Source organism: Typopeltis vanoorti, chromosome 5 (genome assembly GCF_054136105.1).
Source record: "Typopeltis vanoorti isolate ZY-2024b chromosome 5, IOZ_Tvanoo_1.0, whole genome shotgun sequence".
Taxonomy (NCBI): domain Eukaryota; kingdom Metazoa; phylum Arthropoda; class Arachnida; order Uropygi; family Thelyphonidae; genus Typopeltis; species Typopeltis vanoorti.
Window position 1 is genome coordinate 42905388 of NC_143553.1, and position 17355 is coordinate 42922742.

At 34.2% G+C, this 17355-nt stretch overlaps 1 protein-coding gene across 4 annotated transcripts in view; it reads right to left on the minus strand.

Annotated features, from left to right (window-relative positions):
- The window catches only part of LOC150106342 (Fanconi anemia group I protein-like), a 506449-nt gene that overhangs the window by 205124 nt on the left and 283970 nt on the right, over window positions 1–17355 (minus strand). For 3 of the 4 annotated variants that reach the window (XM_090392383.1, XM_090392380.1, XM_090392379.1), the window contains one exon: window positions 10908–11053. In XM_090392383.1, the coding sequence (XP_090248509.1) occupies window positions 10908–11053 (146 nt within the window). The remainder of the gene's footprint in view (window positions 1–10907; window positions 11054–17355) is intronic. The other variant, XM_090392381.1, reaches the window with a different exon arrangement.

A 17355-nucleotide genomic window follows, 5' to 3' on the forward strand; every position in this document is an offset into this window, starting at 1 on the left:
TTGAAGTAAAGAACGAAGAAGGCACAATATGAGAGGAAACTGGCTGGTCAGGCGAAGGTTAACTCATGGGAATTTTTGTGCTATATGGCAAACAAGAGAAAGAATAATTATGGCAGGTTGACACTGGTGGATAGTCATGGCAGCATGATAAAAGTTGCAAACGATATAGTGGAATTGAATGAGCACATTATCAGTGTATATAATACTGGTGCTGTGCAAAATATAGAAGAGAGGAAAGTATTAGGAGAATTGGAAGTGAAAGAATCAGAGGAGTATCAGGGGTGGACTGGGTTAGATGTTAATAAGGCTATGGAAATGGATGACGTATCACCACATATTCATAAGCAATGTGTACAACTGTTGGCTATGACCTTGACCTGGTTATTTAATGGAAGTCTTGCAGTGCATAGGATTCCTAAGGAGTGGAAAGAAGGAAAAATAGTACCACTCTCCAAATATGGTTCTAGGACAAACATTTCCAATTATAGACCAATTAATGAACACATTCTTTATCAGTGCCGGTGATAGGGTATTTGCCGCCCGCATGCAATTTCTATCTAAGCGTTCCTGTAACAATCCGGGCGTGTGTGGTTCTTTTACGATAATAAAAATTTAAATTATTTGAAATTTCTTAAATAAATTTAGAACAGCCACACGTTGGTTCGCTAAATGTAATGAACCGAAGGGTGTTGACTAGGCAGGATAATCGTTAACAACCCGAATATTCAAAAAATTCTCAAAAGTTAAAGCAAATTTTGATAAAGCCACTTCACTTTAATCACTGAATATAATGATACAGCGATTATAGCCTTCTCACCAACCCGAATCGCTAACAAAATTAAAATTAATTTTAATTAAAGTTAAAATTTATTTGAACTAAAGTTTAATAAAAAAATTCTTGCACTTTACAAGTTACTAAATTCTTAGTAACTTGTAAAAATTTTTTAATAATTTTTATAAGTGGAACTATCTTTTAGCAAAATAAAAGAAACTCAAGATAGATGAGAAAATAAGAAAATAATTAAAATTTGAACATTTAACATAAGTATTCAAAAAATAACATCTTTACAGAATAACAGAAATAAATTAAATTACATAAATATGCTTGAAAGTTTTTAAAATAAAATTTTAGGGTTTTTGATTTCATATTCACAAAATTAGAAATAATGCTCTTGACGTCTAATTCTGCACATATATCATTTTCAATAGCTATTAAGGGCAAACTAACAAGCTTTTTTGTGACATACTTGTTCTTAAGTTGGTTTTAATCAAATTCAATTTGGAAAAGGAACGTTCACTGCTCGCTACACTAACAAGTAAGGTTAATAGTATTCTTAAAGCAATTGAAAAGTTAGGGAAAGATAAATTATTGGACACAATAAAATTAAGAATATCGAAAGGGTTTTGAATATTTAAATTATCCTTCCGAAAAAATATCCCGCAAAGCACATAACTCGTCATATAGTTCTATTGCATTTACGTCTTTATTGTCGCAGTCCTTCAAGAGAATCTCTAAATGGTCACAATATTTTCGTAAATCTTCGTTATTAATTTGTATACAAGAAATTGAAATTATCATAATATGTTTTTAGTTGTTCAAAACGTTCTATTAACGAACAATTGCAACATCTAGAATTGTATAAAACACATTCACTCTAAATTTATCTTCTGGCAATTGTGGCGTTTCGTTGTGATGCTCATTGTCAAATTGTCGTGTCTTCTTTCGTCAAACCTCCGTACCAGTTTTAAATTCTTGTTCTCCATCCACCTCTATACTCAGTTTTTTTGCCGTTTTTAGAACTTCTTTAAAATTTGTATCTGATCGATACTCTTGTAAGAATATTTTTAAGTTTTCGATAGATTCTAATGCAAGTGTAATGTTCATATTTTTGTCTTGAAGCATTTTACTCATCAGGTTTATTCTGTTAAGTAAATCATGCCAAGTTATAAGAGAGCAAATAAATTTGTAGTCCTTTATTTTAGCACATAATGTTTGTGTTTCAAGCTGAGTTTCTTTATTAAAATTTTCATCATTTAAAATTTCAAGAAGTGCATCATAAATTTCTCCTAACTGATATCGTACAGGGCAGATTGCATTAATTTTACTTTCCCATTGCTTTACTGATGGCTGTTTCAATGTTAAACTTTTTAAGAACTTTAAAAGGACTGCCCAATGTTTGTGAGAGAATGAAAAGAAATTGTATATTTCTTGAATAATTGCAAAGAAACTAATTGTATCTGCATTCACTTTTTTGGCTGCATCGTTAATGATTAAATTTAGAGTATGAGCAGCACATGGCATGTAAAAAGCTCGAGGATTTTTGTTGAAAAGCCAGTTTTGGAGCCAATATTTTTTCCCTTTCATATTTTTTTCAATATTTTCCTTTCAATATTTTGTCTCATTGTCATGCCCTTGACTTCGCATATCTTCAATGGGAATGTTCCATTTTTCCAGTTGTTCCATAAGGGACATCCATGAATATGTGCAATGTGTGCGATGCACACAGGCGCCAGGATAGTCAAGGCGCCAAAGAGGAGGAAATACTTAAAAAAAAAAACGTTTTTTTAAAGTGATTTGGTTATTGGAGGGGGGGGATAGGGGCGCCAACTAAAGTTTTGCACAGAGGCGCATCCCTGGTTCTATTATTGTTGCACATAAACCACATCCTGAGGAATCTGATATATCTGCAAAACCTAAAAAGTTTTCCGTGATCTTGACAATTCCATTGTCACAGGAAACAAAGAGAATAATAAGGGTCATTTGTTCTGTTTTACTTGCATCAGTTGTGCAGTCTAAAATTATGGAATAATATTTAGATTTTCGAATTGATAATAAAATTGTATCCCTGATTTCCAATATTTCATTTTGACTATCTTTACTCAAATAGTGTAGTCTATTGTTTCGTTGTAGGACCCATTCAATATGATTTTCCATAACTGGATCAAATTTCGCAAACAGTTTGACTAATTTTAAAAAATTGCTGTTATTCCTTTCATATAATTTATCAGATGATCCACGAAAAGCTAAATTTTGGCTACCAAGGAATTTTATAATTCCAATCAAGCATTCTAAAACACTCGTCCAATGTTTCTTTTCAATTTCATACATGCTTTGAGTCTGGCAATCAATAGTAGTTTTGTTTTTTAAAATTTTATCAAGTTCTTTCCATTTTTAGAAATTTTTCATGTGAGTTAAACTAGTCTTATGTCTATGCAAAGTTGTACTTACATTTCTCCAATCGTTATAACCTTCTAAAACTACTTGATTCAGTAGGTGCGAAATGTTTGCAGCAAAGGCAAAAAACAGAATTTAAAGTTTTGGAATAAATGAGCCATCTTCTTGGCACGAGCTCCCCGTTTTCCATTTTTCTATTATAATACGTGTTGCCAAATTTACGACCATATGCATCTCTGGGATATATTATATTTTTCTTTTGAACAGGCCCCATTTCAATTAAACAACTCGTATTTTTCATCAATATTTCCCCATTCACTGGATCTTCTAAATTTACAGAGACTAACAATGTGTTAGTTTCGTGGTCAACTACAACTAAATCTTCTCCTAACTGTTTTTCACTTAAATCATGTGCCTTGTTCAATAGTTGCAATAGTACTTTCATGCAAACTGGATGATGTGCACGGTTCTTCAACTCTGATTTCTGATGTATAGAGTTGGTTACAATCTGCATCAGAATATTTTAATATTTTAACAAATTTATTAAGAGCCCCAGTTTGTTTCTTAATATCTGCTTCTTTCGCAGCATGACACTTACAATTTTGTGCACCAGATAACTTTTTTTAAATTTTTGATTCCATTTCTATTTTATACCCACAAGAAATTATTACACAACACGACACAGAGACGAAATAATAGTTCGCACTGTCCTACTGGTCAGTAGCCTACTGAGATGTGTACCATATGACTGGTTAACTAGCAACAAATGTTTTGTACGAAAATTCGTTTCTGCGCATAAAAACCGTTCACCATTTCACTTTAGATAGACTGCAGTACACACAACATACTGCAGGCAAGCATTTAGCCTGCTCTCGCTGCAAAATTGTAAACAGCTGGCTGATCAAAGAGGTGGCAATATACAATTTTTTTAAAAATTTTTATTCGGTGTATCCAGCCTTATTTATTTTATTATGTTGGAGGCTTAATGGATTTTTTACAACACTCAAAAAGAATTAAATTAGACTTTAATACTTCCTATATTTCGTCCTAGTCACTAGGATATCTACGGGGATTACAAAAAAATTAATGTAACATATGCACAAATAACAAACAATACTAAGCCCAACCACGTGGGTGACACCTAGATAGGACTTTAGTGTCACCCACGTGGTTGGGCTTAGTATTGTTTGTTATTTGTGCATATGTTACATTAATTTTTTTGTAATCCCCGTAGATATCCTAGTGACTAGGACGAAATATAGGAAGTATTAAAGTCTAATTTAATTCTTTTTGAGTGTTGTAAAAAATCCATTAAGCCTCCAACATGATGTCCTCACAGCACTTAAGCCTCTACAGACTTATTTATTTTAATAATAATCATTCTAAGAATTTTCTGTTTTTATGATAAAAATTTTGTTTCTTAAAAATTAACTTATGAATCAGGACCCGGCAGCGGCGGCGCCCCCTTCGTAGCAGCGCCCACATGCTCTGCATGCCCGCTTCCGCTGGCCCTGTTCATGATGGTCAGCATGGATTTCTAAAGGGTAGGTCCTGTTTTAGTTTACTTGCATTCCATGATAATGTAACAAGTGTGTTAAATAAGGGAGTATCATATATCCCAGTATCTCCCATAATGCAAAACACATCTCCTTGTGGATATGTATACTGTTATGCATATACAGAGATACTGGGAAAGGAGTGTTGGTAGCTTGCTCCACCTTTGCTACGAGTTGCCCTGGTGTTGTACTACTTACCCAGGTAAGATAGTACAACACTATATTCAGTCCTGAAGATATTTTCAGATGCAAACTCTGATTGCTCTCACTGGGATAAAGGATTAAACTAAATTTATTATAGTCTAACCTAGTGAAAAATAAATGTTCAACATCTTTCTCTAAATCCAGAGTAATTTAATAAAAAAAGGTGGCAAACCTTTTGGTAATTCCTATAGGTAAAGATGACCTTGCTACTGCTTCTGCCTGGTATCTCCAACTCTGGGCCTGGCTCCCACTGAAGAGACCTCAATAAAGGTCGAAACTAGTCTGGATAGTGGCCTTAATGCATAACAGTATACATATCCACAAGGAGATGTGTTTTGCATTATGGGAAATACTGGGATAGGATTGTTGGTAGCTTGTACTACTTACCCAGGTAAGATAGTACAACACTATATTCAGTCCTGAAGATATTTTCAGGTGCAAACTTTGTTTACTCTCACTAGGATAAAGGATTAAACTAAATTTATTATAACTTATATTTGGCCTGAACCCAAACTGTTCTTTGCCAAGTTTCTCTTCAACCCCTTTTCAAGTATGCTTGCATAAATCTTATCTGGAAAGAAATTAGTAGAAAAATCCCTCAGTAATTCTCATGTTCAATTTTATTCATTTTTTATAGATGGGTACTATGAGAGATCATTGGGAATTCAACCGTCTGATCAAGCTCTCTGAATTATCCAGTATAGCCACTACAAAACTAAACTTTTATATCGCTATACTGAAGCATTTTTGGTTGAATACCATCTACTCCAGCAGTCTTTCTACATTTCAAGATTTTCAAAGGCTTTCTACCTCAAGTAATGTACTCTTCTCTGCATTTCTCTTGAAAAATTTTTTGTGAGGTTCTGTCACTGCATGGTTCCTTTAACAGTCTTTCAAAGTAATTACTACAGACATCTAGGATATCCATATCTTCAGTTTTCATGTCACTTTTATCATCTTTGATTCCTTTTACAGTACTTTGTCCTCCTTTTCTAAGCTTCTTCAATAGTCTCCAGAACATTTCACTGCCTTCCTGGTATTTATTTTATATATTCTTATTGGAATCCTCCCATGATTTTTCTTTAGTTACTTTTTACACTTAGCTTAGCTCTCTTACATTTTTTTCTGTATCCTTTTAGAATATCTGCCAATTTATTTGCTAGAAACTTTTGGTATGCGTTCTTCTTTTCCAGGACTGCATCTTTAAATTCTTGTGTCCATCATGATATTATTATTTTTCTATCCTTGTAGACAACTTCATCACATACCTCCCTAGCTGAATTAATAAATATCTTCTTTAGATTTTGCCACTGAGACTCCTCTTGTTTTCAATTTGTTTCATTTTTTAATTCAATAATGATTGTACACTTGAGTCTACAATTTACTTTTAAAAGTGCTCAACTTTAATTCTTTTTAAAACTTTCTTATATACAGTTCTTTTTAATGTGTTATCCATTTTTATTCTGCTGAGTACTAAGTAATGGTCACTTGCAATTTCAAATCCTCTGTATACTCTTATATCCTGAATGAGTTACTGTCAGTAATTAATGAGGCTTTTCTTATTTCTTGTGTCTTCTCTCCGTGTGAAACTGTGCACATCTTTATGTTGAAACACAGCGATGGTAATGACAAGTCCATATCCTGAGCAGTAGTCCAGTAAATACTTACCATTATTATTACCTTTGCCCATTTCTTCAAATTTTTCCAAAATGTCCCTATATGCCTGGTGAGATTCATTTCCTACTCTTCTGTTCAGATCTGCAAAAAGCACCACCTTTTTCATTCATTATGTTAGCTGCCTGTTCTAATGACTCAAAAAATTCCTCCACTTCTTCCTTGATAGAACCTTCTGTGTAATAATAGGCACAAATAAGTTTCATTGCCCATGTCTGCATTTTGAAGTTTACCCACATAACTCTACTTGAAACTGCCTTCCATTCAAGAAGTTTATTTTCATGTTTGGTGTTGAATGCTATTGCTAGTACTTCCTTTCCTTGATCATTATTGCCTGAAAATAACATCCTATACTTATTATTTAGTAAGGTCTCGCCTGTTTTTGTCTCAGTAAGGACAATTATGTCCACGTGGTACTTTTCCAATTCTTCTGCAAGTTCGATTTCCTTTAATACTCCTTATATTGATGGTTCTTATTTTCAGTTCTTCTGATGTTGGGTTTATTCTTCTTCTTCTAGACGTTGAATTAGAGCTGTTCCAACAGCTGACTTTTCACTGTTCACCCTGGTTCCCTGGTAAAAAGAGCGGGGGTCTTGTTTAACTGAGAGATGTCCCAACTGGCATTAAATCTCTTTGTGTTGTACCATCATATGCGTTTGGGTTTAAGCCAATAGAGAGTACAATTTGGTCGGCTATGACCCAAATTGGCAACATATCCTTGTTCCTTCAGTAGCCAATAGTTAATTACTAATAGGATGCACAACATGAAGGTGAGGGTTGGACATTACATCAGAAGTCTCAGTTGGTTCTCCACATTTTTCAAAGATGATGTGGAGGATGCCTACCAGTTATTTGGGTCCCAGATTTGACTTAAGTGATCCCAGACTGCATAATATAAGCTAAAATATTATATTATATTAAAGAAAGTGCTTATAGCAAATGCAATAAGTCTTTATATGAAGTGATCAAAGATAAGGTGAGGCTGTTCCTGATTTGTCTGGAACAAGGATTTTTTTTTCTTAGGCTGAACAAATACCAAATATTTCTACTAATTTGGCTGAAGCAAAATATCTGAAAAATATGCTGAATAATATTGAAGCAAAACCAAATATTCACCACATCTCTATCAGCCTCTTATTCACAGCAGATTAGCTTATTCAAAATGTGATGCCTGTGAATAAGCTACTTTAAACTTGCACTCCCACATTTTATCATTATTGTAAGGTAATGATAAATTACCTTGCCTGCTAATGAACTCTGTGACCTAATTGCATCAACAGTACATGACTTGATTGAGGCTGAAAACAAAAAAATCCAATGCCATTATTTTGAACTTTCTAACAGAAAATGGTAAATCATTTTCCATCAGAAAGACTTACTTGTTTGGAGTTTGGAGGTTTTTGTAAGTCATCATAATGAGTTACAAAAACCATCACCAAAAGAAAACATTAGCAAATTAGCAGAAGAATGCAACTTCGATTCGAGAAATATCGTCAGATGGCATCGTTTCGGATCCATAAATAAAAGAAAGGTTGGAACGAACTTTACTAACCTCATAAAAGTGACTTCTGACATGCCGACATGCACATCTAAATTAATAACAGCATATAACAAGTTCAAGGACATTCCCCAATCATGCATACGTGCTTGACCTGTGCTAACATTTGCCCAGAGAGGAACAAAAACGTCATCTTTGAAAACAACTTGAAGAAAAACACCAAAATGGAGAAAACAACTGGATCATTGTGCAAAAATCAAGTGACATTACTAGTAGCAACGATGGAGACTAGTATGCAGGCACTGCATAGGAAATGTACAAGACCCTTGTGGTCAAATATATGCCCCACAGAACCTTGCATATCCCCTTCACTAACATCCATGGCCTCAACTCCAACCTTAATAATGTCCACTACCATCTTCAGTTTACCAAACACACACTTACTCTTTTTGGCAGAAATTCAAATCTCACCTCTTCCAGCACTATTCATCTCAACCTTTCAAACTACACACTCTTTAACTCCTTTCAATCTAATGGTGGTGTCAGCACATACATCTGCTCTGATATACCTTGCCAGAGAGCACCCTGCCTAGAATCATCCACTTCTGATCTTCTTTGGCTGAAAATATCCCTTTCCCACTCAGTCAAATTCATTTGCTGTCTCTATCATTCTCCTGATCCACCAACCACTCTGAGCTCTTTAAATTCCTCTCCTTAAAAATTGATTTTCTCCAGTCCCACTTTCCCAACAATGAAATCATCCTCCTAGGAGATTTTAATGTCCACAACACTAACTGGCTTTCTTTCTCCAGTTGTACAGATCTTGCAGACAGAGAAGCTGAAACATTTGCCATCGCTAACAACCTTACACAAACCATTCCCCCAAACACACTAGATCTCTTCCTCACCAATGATCCTTCCAAATACACAGTGAATGTAGTGGCTCCCCTAGGTAATTTTGACTCCAATCTAGTGCTCATCCCTGCCCACATTTACACAGCCATTATCATACAAGAGTAGTTTGGCATTATAATAGTGCCAAGTGGGACAACCTGTGTGACTTCTATGCCTCATTCCCATAGTTGGAACTATTGCTTACGGCCTTCCAACACAAATGTAAACATCCCTGTTGTGAAGGGCTAAGTGAAGTAAACTAGGACTCCAATCTGGAGACCAAGCATGGTACTTTCTTCCAAGTCACTTCAGTCCTCCAATATACAGAGTGATTGTTTCACATGGAATAATGAAAATCATGTTACCAAGAGACACGCACAATTTGAACTGATGGTTGCAGAGTATTGATGCTATTGAGACAACAAATCAAAATTGGAACAAATCACAATTTTGGAGATTTTTATCATCATCATAAACAACAACCAGTCTAACAAAAAATACTGTCTGGTCAGGAAGACCAAAGCATTCCATTTCTTCCCGTCTCCTCATGTTCTTTTTCATGTATACTGTTCCAACTTAAGTTTATTTTTCCAAATATTCTCTTATCTGGCCTCTCTACCTTTTCTATGGTCATGTTTTTGGCCTTTTCCCCCTAAATTTCCATTTCATGTGTTCTTTCTGGTATTCTTTCTTAACTAATTCTCATTTAATGTACAAACCACTTCAAGAAGAAGTTCACAAACATTTCTTCATCACTTTCTAATCACAAAATATCCCTAATGTTCATATTTCTTATTCTATCTTTCCTTTTTGATATTTTGCTAACACTGACTTAAAATTTTTCATTCCCATTACCAGTATTTTCTTGCATAAGACAAAAATGGGCAAAAAGTAACTTCTGTTAAATGAAAGCTCCCCTCTTTGTTGGAACTCCTGTCCCAAAGTAAACTACTTACACTAATTTAACCCCTCCCTTACTATAAAGTACACTACTTAGATATTTCAAGTTTTCACTACTCTTAAACTCTTGTTGAGTCTAACACTGGTAATTTATACTTTTCTTTATGATTTAAAACAATGCTCTCGCTATTCTTGCTATTAATACATACCCCATAACTGTGTCACACTGTTCTATTTGTCCAGTTTCTACTGAATATGCCCATATCATCATATCTGCAAATACAGCTATTTCTCCTTTCTAGTCATTAGTCATACTTTTTAAAATTTATTTTTATGTGATTTCCACTTGTAAAAGGTTGTAAGCCTAGAGTACATTAATATTGTGAGTGAATAAAGGCTTTTTTTTTCTTTTCAATTCTTATTAATTTTATATATATATATTTATTTATTTATAGTACACAGTCCAGAAACCTTGCTCTGGAGACCAAACATGGTACATTTTTTAAGACACTTCAGGCTTTCCCAGGAGTTGGGGGTGATGGCCTCACACTTGGTGAAGAAATTTATCTCACCTAAATGCAATTGCAAACATTCATGCCCAAAGTGGAATCTGAACCTGCAGCCTGTTGGTTAGAGAGCAGATATGCTAATTATGCAGCCAACTGGGGTGGTAAAGGACACTATTCAACAACACAATCAACAGCAGTGCCGATAAGACGCTTCTCTGTCCCCATCCATTATAAAGCGTGAACCATTCTAAATTATCAAACTTAGTGTTCCTTTGTGAAAAGAAAGGCAGAGAAAGGCTTTTTTCAAATCCAGAAAAGCCATAAATAGGAATTACACGTAATAATCATAATAGCATTCAGAAAATAAAGCATACAGTTCAAACATTTCTGTTAAGTAGCAGAAACATATGAGCATAACTAAAATTTTAATTATTTCTTTCAATAACACCCACAGGTACAAAAGAAAACACAAAGAAGGAAATAGAGTATATACGAACCTCATCAATATCTCCTAAACACTGATGAATTGCATGTGCCATGTCTCTAAGAAGAGTAACATTTGTTCTGTTCTGATGACTTAAGTGAAGGCAGAAAGAAGCAAGAGTTTTTGCTGCACCAATATCATCTGAGGAAGATATTCTGCCTGATTAGCATTCATATATTTATTAAAAATAAAAATAACAATAATGACAATTGAGATAAAGATAGCAACACTGTAATAAATTTGAGAGTGTGTTTTTAATTAGTAAATCTGTTCTTAGGAATAAGTTTTGCTGCTCGTTACCATATTGTGAGAGGTGATTTTTAAAGAGATAAACAAACATGTAATTAAAAAAATTATTCTGACTCTCATTAGAATAATAATAGGTGATGTACTAAATATTATATAAATGATGCAAGAGACAAATTTGTTAAATAATATCTCCCATACATGAAGAACTGTAATAAATTTACACTTGCAAACAAGCTTCAGGACACAATTATTATTATTATTATTATTACGTGACACCTCCAGGGAATCCAAAGACTCAACGAGGGAGGGCACCTACTCTACAACTCTCTGTCTCCACCAACTACACCAACGTCATCTATCTCTCACCACCACTACTAGCATTTCCACAGACAATCACAAACATCCATGCCCATGGTGGGATTCGCACCTACAGCCTTTTGGCTGGAGAGCAGATACGCTAACCACTCGGCCAACCAGGATGGGAATAATAGGTGATGATTTTAATAAGGAGTTAAAACGACGGTCTTGGAAAATAGGAACTCATACTGAAAGTTTATGGCAAGTAAGGTAGGTGCACACAGAGAAAATGTAAGAAAGATAAGCAACTATGTACCTAAGTACCTAAATAAATATTATGGGAGACTTTCATAAGAAAACAGATCATAAATATTATGAAGTGGTAAAATGTTCTGGAAGCTATTGAAAAAGGTACAAATGGAATGAAGAATGCTACAAAAGGAAAAGGAGATGATAAAAGTGGCATAAAAACTGAAACTGAAGATGTCTGAAGTAAAGAGATCAATGCAACTTGGGGAATATTCAAGAACTGTCTAGTAGAAGCAATGTTTAAATGTATTCTAAGGGTTAGAAAGTTAAATAAGGTAAGTGTGAAATAGATGAATGAAGAGATTAAGTATGTGATATATAGGAAAAAGGCATTATGTAGCATAAGAGGAGGAGTGGTAATAATCAATTCCATGAAGTATGAGCAGCAGTTAGCTAATGAAGCCAAAAAGATTCCTAGGGAGTTCTTTCAATATGTAGCCAGCAAAAAAACGAATGATTATGGAAGGATGACGAAGATTCGAGGAAATTATATAAGAACAACTGCTGCAGAAAATATAGTGGAGATACTTAATGGGCAGTTCATAAAGGTCAGTCCCTCTTCATCATTACCAAAGAGGTGGTGGTGATAAGGAGGAGAGACTGACTGTAAGTGAACAAGAGGTATATGGGGAATTGAGCCAACTTGATGTTAGTGAAGCTGTGGGATGCAGTAATATATTGCTGCATATTTTGAAGGAATATGCAAGGGATTTGCCATCTGCCATGACATATTTTTTTTTAATATGATTCTTGCACCGGGTTGAGTTCCAAAGAAGTGGAAGGAGGGCAAGATTGTGTCACTTCATAAGGGAGGTGACAGAACTCAAGCATCAGATTATAGGCCTATCTGTGTGTCAGATGTTGTGGTTAAAGTGTTGGAGAGGCTAGTGAGAACCAGGATCCAGAATTGGGTTGCCAACAATGGTATTATCTTTGATGAACAGAATGGATTTGCTAAAAGGAGGTCATGTTTTAGCAATCAACTTACTTATTACAATAAGGTGACAGCTTCATTGGACAGAGGAGAGGGATACACAGTATTATACTTAGATTTTAGACAGGCTTTTGATAAATTACTGCACGATAAGTTGATAGACAAAACAGAGCAGATGGGGGCTGGATAATAGATTAGTGCATTAGATTGGAGATTGGCTATCTAATATGTATCAGCAAGTTGTGTGCAGGGGAGCAATATTCTGGAAAAGAAAAGTCACTAGTGGTGTGCCTCAGGGGTCTGTTTTAGGGCCATTTCTGTTTAACTTGTATGTCAATGATATTGGTGAAGATTTGGATGTGATATTCAGTTGTTTGCAAATGATGCAAAGCTGGGACGAAAGCTGAGGGGGTAGAGAAGGTATTGGCCTTAGACTTGAACAGATTGAGTGAATGAGTAAGGGAATGGGGATGCCAGTTCAATGTTGCAAAATGTAAGGTTTTAAAATTTGGGAAACAAAGATGGGATGTAGAATTTATGCTTGGTGGGAATATATTGTTGGAAGGGAAGGAAATAAGAGACCTTGGAAATAGAGTGGATAAGGATTTGAGATTTAGAGGTCACATTGCCAAAATTGTGAGGACAACACAATGAATTCTGGGAATTTCCTTGCTTCTACAAATCAGGACACTGATTTGTAGAAGCAAGGAAATTTTTGTTCCATTGTATAAGGCTCTGATTAGGCCACACATGGACTACTGTGCACAGATTTGGTCACCTGGTTTTCAAAAGGACAAAGAGATGCTGGAAATGGTCCAGAGGCAACTGACTAAGGTAGTTTCTGATCGATGGAATGTCAAATATGAGGAAATATTGAGAAGATGCAATTTACAGAGTTTACAAAATACTCATACTTTGGTTTCTTGCTGTCTGCATTCATTTTTATGCAAGAAAAATATGCATTTCTTCAAAAAAGTATTCAATAATATATGAATGAAATAATTTAATTACTTGAGTAATTAATTTGATTTTTCACCTGTATAAAATAATAATATTAATAATATTATTATTAATAATGCATTAAAATTAATGCACTAGACCTATGATAGCATCATAATTACATTATGATACTTTTATTCAAAAAAGAATTGTGGTATGTAGATGTTTAAACAAAATATAAAATAAATGGTGATGAATTGAACTTAAAAGTGCAAAGATATGTCAGTCAGCACTTATTTACATTGATAAAATGTGAGGTTTTTTTTTCTCGCTGAAAGAATTTAATTATTTTCCTGCTTTGGAAGACATTATCATATACAAAACATAAGTCATTAATTTAAAAAAAAAGATAATTAATAATAATTTTCAATGAGGGTAGAAAGAAATTATTTAAATGAAAAAAATAAGAGAGATAACTTAATATTTTTCTTGTATTCATGGTATCCATGAATGTGCTAAGGATTTTTTGTGATATTTTTAATTTTTTTTATTTCTTTTTATAAAATTCAAAATGTGTATATAATATAATAAATTATTATAATCATTCTAATACATTTTACAACATATCTATAATATATTTTTATATAATCCAGAAACCTTGCTCTAGAAACAAAAGGAACTTTTCAAGCCACTTCAGATCTTCAATAAATTACTCAAGTAAGATTTTCCTACTGTTATCATTAAACGTTTTGATTTTGTAATTCATTCCGGATATTTTACTGTTCAGAATAAACTGTACCAACAAACTGAAGGTAGAAACGAAGTCATTTTTCACCCACACTTGCTAACTATTTTATGGAACACTACAATTATTGTCTCTTTAGTGAATCCCAAACCTATGCTCTAGTTCGAATATGCTGATGACAACCTTACAATTATGAATGATTTTTCTTTTATTGTGGAAAATTTTTAATATCCAAGATAAACAAATTGCATCCCAGAATATAGTTCACTTTAGAGAAAGAAACAAATAAAACAATCAGCCTTCTTGAATCTGATGAGTTTTCTTTGTCAACCAGATGGTAGTCTTCAATTCTTAGTATTTTGGAAGAATATTCACACAGGACATTACATCCACGCAAAATTGTACCATCGTTCTAGTAAAAAAATTGGAACTATTAAGACCTTGACAACAGTCCATATGCTTTGTGTTCTACAGACATCAAATCAACTTCCTTGTGAAATGGTCTTAGTGAAACTTTTATTAACAAAACATTCAACAGCTACAGGATTCCTGCCACTTCTGCCCAAGAAGAAGTTGCTTGCATTCCACTTTCCTACGTTAAAGAAATATCTGACCATACTGTGAGGATTTCAAAGCTTCTTACCATCTATGTGGTATTTTGTCCCATCAGCAAAAACTCCATATTCTTCTTTCTTCATTGAAAGGAAGCTTCTTACATTTAGCTTTCCATGTATCTATCAGATTCCTTACTGTTCTGTTTTATATTATTTCGGCAATCTGGAAGATCCATTTATTCATTGTGAAGAACATAAAACTTATATTAAGAATCATGAATCTGAACTGGGCCTACTGAACATGCCAGTTCTTTTCTTTTCCACAGTGACTCCACTCTACTAAATGGAGTCACTGTGGAAAAATAAAAAAATTCTACATAAAAACAGACTCCTTATGAAATGTCTTTATAAAGAAACTTGTGAAACATTATTACATCATCCAAACTTAAATATACCTGATAGCCTAAATTTATCTTCATTATGGGAGATACCATTTTTTCAACTTGCTGATCATACCTTTTTTGATCTTTTCTTATGAATTTAAGGACAACTTTTATACTGAATCTTTCTATTACTTTGTATAGAAAGATTCGGTATAAAATCTTAAGTTCAACTAATATCGTTCCAATTATTAGTTGAACTTAAGATACTTTAAGTATCTTAAGTTCAACTAATTTTAAAATAAATATACTGTATTTAATATAAGTTTTTCCTGTTCTTTAATTTTCTACAATTATGCCTGCTTACATTCCTATTTGAAGTCAAACAGTATGAATACAAATAGCAAGTAAGGTTAATAATGCATACCAAGTTGTAGAAAAGCGGCACAGTCCTCTAATAACTAAGGTCCCAACAAGCGACTGTAACAAAGGTGTGCATGCACATGTACATACACACACACATGCAAAATTAATACTGATGACATCTTTTTTATATCAACTTAGACCATCACTGTTGATCCTATTTCTTGATGCAAATACAATTGTTTTTTATTCAGCATCCAAGTGTGTATATATATATATATATATGTATAGTCATAGGACAAACCATGATGGGAAGGTGAGGATTGGATTATTTATTTATTTACTTATTATATGATTTTTTTTCAAACAGTTTGAGAATAAGAGATAAAATTGTAATAAATGATATACAACATAAAGAGTAAAGTATATAAAATATAGTGTCGATTTAAGAGTGCCTGTTACAAATCTCATATCAAACTTTTATTACATACAGGGTGTTTCAAAAGTATCCCTATTCAGATCACTCTGTGGAGAGAACTGGTAGACGAAATACCCTCAAACTTGGAGGACACCTTAAATAGATAATGCGGAAGAGATTTTGACAATAAAACAATTAGTTCAAAAATAACCAATAGGGAAATATGGTGTCGTGAGAAAGAAAAGATAATGAATTTTGCATGCCATGTGAGTAGTAAGGTGGTATAAACAAAGAAGAGAGACTAACGCTGGCTCTACAATCATTCAACTTGGGCAGTGGAACTCATTTTGCCTGAATGTGCCTGGCTTGTGAAGTGTTTCTTTAGGAACAGGAAAAACCACTTTGTGAGCACAGATGCCTAAAGACTTTGCAGGGCCCAATGACACCAAATGCAATGCAACATATGGTTCATCAAATTGAAGAGACAGGCAATTTGACAGTCCAACCAGGAAGAGTACATAAATCTAAAATTCTGCAAATGATGAATGTTGCAACTGCAGTTGTTGAGCATTCAAACAAGGATGCTGTAGATTCATGCAGTGTATGTACCATAGCAAGAAAATTAGATTTGCCATACACAATGGTATGGAGAACGCTGCATAAAGTGTTGCATTGCTACTTATATAAACTCAGCCACAGCCAAGAGTTGCAAAATGATAGATGCCAGCATCTGAGAAATGTTTGTGTTGACATTTCTGGCACACACATGGAGGCGGGCAATGATTTGCCTTGGAACATCCTATCGAGTGATCAAGTGCATTTTCATGTTTGTGGAACAGCAAACACTCAAAACTGCCACATCTGGCTACAGAGAATCCCTGTGCATTTCAACAAATTCCCTTACATTTGATAAAGGTCAGTATGGATAAGATTTATGGCCAACTTCATTATCAGGCCATTTTCTTTGAAAAAATCCACTGATCTGGACCTGTGATCTGTACAATCACGGCTATGTGTTATTGAGAGATGTTGAGCAGTTTCATCATCCAAATGCAGCAAAGAGGGTGCCTGAACACAACAGTATTGATGCAAGATGGAGCAACATCTCACACAGGATGTTAAGTTGAACAATTACTGTCAACATAATAAAAGTAATCAGTGCTGATTTGCTACGAAATGAGCATAATATTCACCAGACCTTAACCCCTGTGACTTTCAGTTTTGGGGATACTTCAAAACCATGGTGTATTGGAGGAAAGTTTTTCACCTAAAA